This window comes from Eucyclogobius newberryi, unplaced genomic scaffold, assembly GCF_026437365.1.
Source record: "Eucyclogobius newberryi isolate DKJ021-1_F unplaced genomic scaffold, fEucNew1.0.hap1 SCAF_7, whole genome shotgun sequence".
In the NCBI taxonomy this organism is placed as follows: Eukaryota; Metazoa; Chordata; class Actinopteri; order Gobiiformes; family Gobiidae; genus Eucyclogobius; species Eucyclogobius newberryi.
Window position 1 is genome coordinate 6,094,504 of NW_027316389.1, and position 6,000 is coordinate 6,100,503.

The window sequence follows — 6,000 nt, forward strand, 5'->3', positions numbered from 1 at the left end:
ACAACCTACTTTGTCTTTAAAAACAAGATAAAAAGAAGACGGAATACGTTTAATTACCGGTAGCTTTTGTTTATTTCTCGGGACAATAAAGGAATATCTTATCTTATCTTATCTTATGATCCCCTCTGCTGCCAGTAGATGACACTATTTTAAATTCTAAAAACCAAAAGTACTCAAGAGCCTGTTTAAAGTGTTGCGTAGTTAAGATTTATGTATTTTAAATTTGGCTAAAAAATATTTAAAAAAATTGTCCCGGAATAGCTTGTTTTTTAGGTTTATAGTTTTACTTCCTGTTTGTAATTGATGACATCACACTAGAAAACTACCCAGCAAACATTGGGCAAAAACTAACTCTAACCTCACAGTTTTTTTTATTTAACAAATAAAAATATGTCAGAGGGACTTTGTTGAATTAATGTTTAGAGGTTAAAAAAGTTGTTTCTTTGTGTTAATTTTGCATAAACTGAAATGAGTGTCCCTGGTGTGATGTCACTTCCTGTCCTTTTATACAGATTTTTCCACTTTTCTCCACGAATACCTGCTCGATTGATGTAAAACTATTATTTATATGTAAAACAGATATAAATACACCAAATAAAGTCAAAATTAGAAAATCTTAAAAACCTGTTATACGTGACTCAAAGATTAGGCACAAAGGCACAAAGATTACATGTGTCCTTTAAGTCCTCATCGAAATGACCTATTCGAGCTTCTGCACCTCAAATCTCCACGTACTACAATAAATATAACAAAAAAGTTCCCTCTGTGCAAAGAAAATGTTCATGTGATAAATATAGAGCCTCAAAAATATTGAAATATTGGTTGCGATATTGTATCGTGATTTATCTTCAGTATTTGACTCATCTTTCCATGACCCATCTTCAGATCCAGGCTGGAGGTGAAGCCTAATGTGTTTTGGGTTGACAAGGAAAAGTGGAGGTCATTCCAGACACAAGAGGAGCTTTTTGTTGTTGTTTTTGTTGTTCAACGGTCGACACAGAATGTACAGAAACTTAAAAGTGTCTGTAGAGATATCGCAAAAGTATCTCTTGGGGTCAAAATGAGACCCCCACGTGCTGTCTGCGTCTAAATACAAAGCCGTTCATGGTCAGAAAACCAGGACGCATGCTAGCCGTTAGCTTTATCGCGACGGCAAACCTCGATGTGGCCTCTGAAAGTTGTGAAAGGCGCCTATAAACTCATCGTGGTGAATCATTTGGATGCTGGAAAGTGAGTAATAACTTATATAATAACTTAAATAGTTTTCACAACACTTAACGCTAAAATAATGACACAAAAAACATTTGCAGCGCCTTCAACCATAAACCAAACCAAATTATTTGCAAATTCCTACATAATTCTAGTCTTATTCTTGTCTAAACCTCTTGGTAGACTTGACTTTTTATTTGTATTATTTTTTTCATTACCAGCTAAACCAATAGTACAGTTGCATATATTTCTGAACGTCATGATCATAACTTTATATTACCGAACTTAAATAACTTGCGTCCGTTCGGATTGTGATTTCGACGCTTCAAGGTAAACGACAACCTGACCCCGTTGTCGTCATGAACCTCCTGTTTTAAATCCAGGTCGAGCAGGTGTGCCCTTCGCCCCACATTCCCCCTGCACCCCGAGGCCACTGCGCCCACACATTCATTATACTATATATATATTGTATTTTTACCACAAAGGTTTCAGGAGCGCCGCGCTCGAGCGGTTTGGCCAATTTTCCACAGAAAGAGCTCAAACATCGCGTCGATGTCCCCATGTGTAACTTTCATCATGTTCAGGGGGTCAGAAATGCCCGAGTTGTGGCAAAATGACCATGAAAAAATATATATATCATAATAAGAAGAAACCTGGCAAGAACAAAGACTCGTCGCATTCCAAAAACGCAAGTAAAATGTGAAAGAGCCTCAGCGATCGTAAAGCGAATGTAAAGGTGCAGCTTAAAGCGGCGTATGACGAAGGTATTTACAATGTTCTAATTATAATTAATAAGATTATTTATCAAGGCTTGTTAATCATAACTTTCAAGGGGAGTAATAATCTACGGGAAAAAAAACAAACACAAATGAAATGGGAAAGAGAATGTAATCTTGTTTTGACAGATGAAGAGTGGGAACATCTCAAAATCACACGTCTGGAGGGAATTTGGCCGGAAAAAAGTGTCACGTTTTTTCATAAAAGCATGTCAAAGTGCTCATTACTCACAGGGAAATGCAGACAGTTGGAGAAAGTATGTCATCCAGGAGGAAAACCACTAACACGTGTTATGGGACTGTCCTGTCGCTCAAACATATTGGATTGAAATGAACAAAGCGCTGCTGTTTTTGACACTTCCTTCCCTCTCAGCTGTGCACTTGGGCCTCAGAACTCCTGACACAGTTGATGGATACCTTAGGAATGTACCCTTGGAGGCAGAAAAAAGGTCCATAACTAAGAAACATAATAACAGACATCGGGGAAATGGAAAAAGTGACATTCAGACTTAATTTGGAAATAGACAAATGCGACAGATTTTGGACCAAATGGGACGTTTATGTCTATTTGTGTTATTCATTTTTATTTTACAGGTACACTGGTGGTTTGTGTTGTGTTCTGTGTTTATCTGTTTATAAGATTAAAACATATACATATATATTGTACCTTGGATGAGGTTGTTAAATAATAATCAACCGAAAGGAGAACAAAGACATGAACAGATTTGTCTCTAAATGAACAAATACTCAACTTACGGCTGCAACTAACAATTATTTTAGTATTCGACTCGTCTAATGATTAATTCTGTTGCACATTGAGCTTTATCAATCAAACGTTCAACTGAATAAAAGTTGAAATGTTGTTATTATTACGTGTATTTGTTCAGGACTCATTGATTCACTCATTCATACACAGTTTAATGAATTACGTGTTAAGGATGTAAAATCTGACATTGTTTGTTCTTTTTTAACAGTTTTATTTCATAATTCTGCTGTATTTGTCTGTAAAGTCCAGATAACAATTACAATGATCAAAATACAATTACTTTTTTCAGTCGTTGAATCTCAGATGTTAAAGCTCATAAATACGATATTTAACAATTATTCACAATCATCGACACAACGACCAAACAACAGTAAAATCCTTCATTTTATTTCATTCAATTGTCTAAAATATCACAATCGCCCCTTGTCTGTGACCAGCTTTATAAAATCACATTCACTTTTTTCTTTAAAGTACAGTTAGAATCTAATTTTGCCTTTAAAATAGCACGATTATTGATTATTTTAGGTAAATATTAGGTTATTTACTTATTTCGGGACCTGAATAATCACTATTTTTGAAACACGATTTTACAATTATTCACAATTGTTTGCACTTTGACCAGACAACGGTGAAATCCTCTCTTTCTTACCTCTAGCTTTATGAAATCAAACTTTATAATAAAAATGTCATGACTTCAGAGCATGGATTGAACTGAAATTGCTCATTGTTGCTGCCTACGCTTCTCACAATTATTCATTTCTAGTTCTTACAATCATATCGTAACCAAATCATCACGACTGCTGCAGGTGTATTGTCAATTATTACGATTACATTGTTTGTTTTAAGTATTTTATGTCCAAGATGCAACAGAAATGTGCAAAACCTGTAATACTCTTCCTATAGCCGTGCACATCTTAAAACATCATAAAGTCTCAGCTCTAAACGCAAACATCCGGCGCCGACAGAAACGTTGACCCGGTTTTATTTGACCCGGAGCAGCTCCAGGTCGAGACGGGTTGAGGTTCTCCCGCTGCGAGCCCAGGAGAGGCCCCTCTGCCCGGGGTCAGCGGCAGCGCACGCCGCCCTATATTTAGCCCCGCGCCTCCCTTAATGCGGCTAATCTAAAGCCAATCATGACATCACGAGGGAGGAGCTTTCCCATGAGCCTCTGCTCACCTGACAGAGGAGGGAGGGTCAGGTGAACGTGGGAGGCAGGGGGAGGAGCGAGGGAGGGGGAGGAGCGAGGGAGGGGGAGGAGCGAGGCAGGGGGAGGAGCGAGGCAGGGGGAAGAGCGAGGCAGGAGGAGACACAGTGTGAGGAGAGAGGAGTGAGGAGAGAGGAGACACAGTGTGAGGAGAGAGGAGTGAGGAGAGAGGAGACACAGTGTGAGGAGAGAGGAGTGAGGAGAGAGGAGACACAGTGTGAGGAGAGAGGCAGGAGGAGACACAGTGTGAGGAGAGAGGAGAGAGGCAGGAGGAGACACAGTGTGAGGAGAGAGGAGTGAGGAGAGAGGAGACACAGTGTGAGGAGAGAGGAGTGAGGAGAGAGGAGACACAGTGTGAGGAGAGAGGAGTGAGGAGAGAGGAGACACAGTGTGAGGAGAGAGGAGTGAGGAGAGAGGAGACACAGTGTGAGGAGAGAGGAGTGAGGAGAGAGGAGACACAGTGTGAGGAGAGAGGAGTGAGGAGAGAGGAGACACAGTGTGAGGAGAGAGGAGTGAGGAGAGAGGAGACACAGTGTGAGGAGAGAGGCAGGAGGAGACACAGTGTGAGGAGAGAGGAGAGAGGCAGGAGGAGACACAGTGAGGAGAGAGGAGTGAGGAGAGAGGAGACACAGTGTGAGGAGAGAGGAGTGAGGAGAGAGGAGACACAGTGTGAGGAGAGAGGAGTGAGGAGAGAGGAGACACAGTGTGAGGAGAGAGGAGTGAGGAGAGAGGAGACACAGTGTGAGGAGAGAGGAGTGAGGAGAGAGGAGACACAGTGTGAGGAGAGAGGCAGGAGGAGACACAGTGTGAGGAGAGAGGAGAGAGGCAGGAGGAGACACAGTGAGGAGAGAGGCAGGAGGAGACACAGTGTGAGGAGAGAGGAGAGAGGCAGGAGGAGACACAGTGAGGAGAGAGGCAGGAGGAGACACAGTGTGAGGAGAGAGGAGAGAGGCAGGAGGAGACACAGTGTGAGGAGAGAGGAGACACAGTGTGAGGAGAGAGGAGACACAGTGTGAGGAGAGAGGAGACACAGTGTGAGGAGAGAGGAGACACAGTGTGAGGAGAGAGGAGACACAGTGTGAGGAGAGAGGAGACACAGTGTGAGGAGAGAGGAGACACAGTGTGAGGAGAGAGGAGAGAGGAGACACAGTGTGAGGAGAGAGGAGACACAGTGTGAGGAGAGGCAGTGTGAGGAGAGAGGAGACACAGTGTGAGGAGAGAGGAGACACAGTGTGAGGAGAGAGGAGACACAGTGTAAGGAGAGAGGAGAGGCAGGAGGAGACAACAATACAATCGCCTTCTCACTGTGAGACAAAGTTCCTCCTGAACCCTCGCTCATGTTTGTGCCCTTGTCTCCTCGCCTTGTCTCCTCCCCTTGTCTCCTCGCCTTGTCTCCTGCCCTTGTCTCCTCGCCTTGTCTCCTCCTCTTGTCTCATTGCCTTGTCTCCTCCCCTTGTCTCCTCCGAGCTGTGGTGCATTTGATTGACAGCTGAAGAATCGAGGACTTGAGCAGACGAGGAGAGGAAACGTTTGCACAGAATTAAAAAATCCTTCTTTAGAGTCGTCTTCTCCGGGTTTCACAGAATTTTGAGGCGAATAAGGAATTTTATCAATTTCCTAATACAGCTGTAACATAACGAAATGCAGAAAACGTTAATATTTTCCGGATACACTATAAAAATTTGTTTTAACCCCATCCTGATTTGTCGCATTTTAAAGGGACTATAGTATAAAGTAGCACAGAAAAATACTCATAATCTTGCTAAAATCGTTAAATAATAGTCTGATTTTGTGCGTGTTGCGCCCCCTGCAGGCTGCTTCCTGTTCTGCTGGACGCCGTTCTTCGTCCTCCACACGATGCGGGCGCGGTGCCGGGACTGCCACGTGCCGCCGGCGCTCATGAGCGTGGTCACGTGGCTCGGCTACGTCAACAGCGCGCTCAACCCGGTCATCTACACCGTGTTCAATACCGAGTTCAGGAACTACTTCAGGAAGTGTCTGCGCCGATGCTGCTCCTGAACGTCGCCCCCCGGGGGACGAAGGCG

At 43.0% G+C, this 6,000-nt stretch overlaps 1 protein-coding gene across 1 annotated transcript in view; it reads left to right on the top strand.

Annotated features, from left to right (window-relative positions):
- The window catches only part of LOC140349454 (D(4) dopamine receptor-like), a 72,125-nt gene extending 66,146 nt beyond the window's left edge, over positions 1–5,979 (top strand). The window contains exon 4 of the mRNA XM_072435789.1: positions 5,769–5,979. Within this exon, the coding sequence (XP_072291890.1) occupies positions 5,769–5,974 (206 nt within the window). The 3' untranslated portion in view covers positions 5,975–5,979. The remainder of the gene's footprint in view (positions 1–5,768) is intronic.
- The last annotated feature ends 21 nt before the right edge of the window (positions 5,980–6,000 follow it).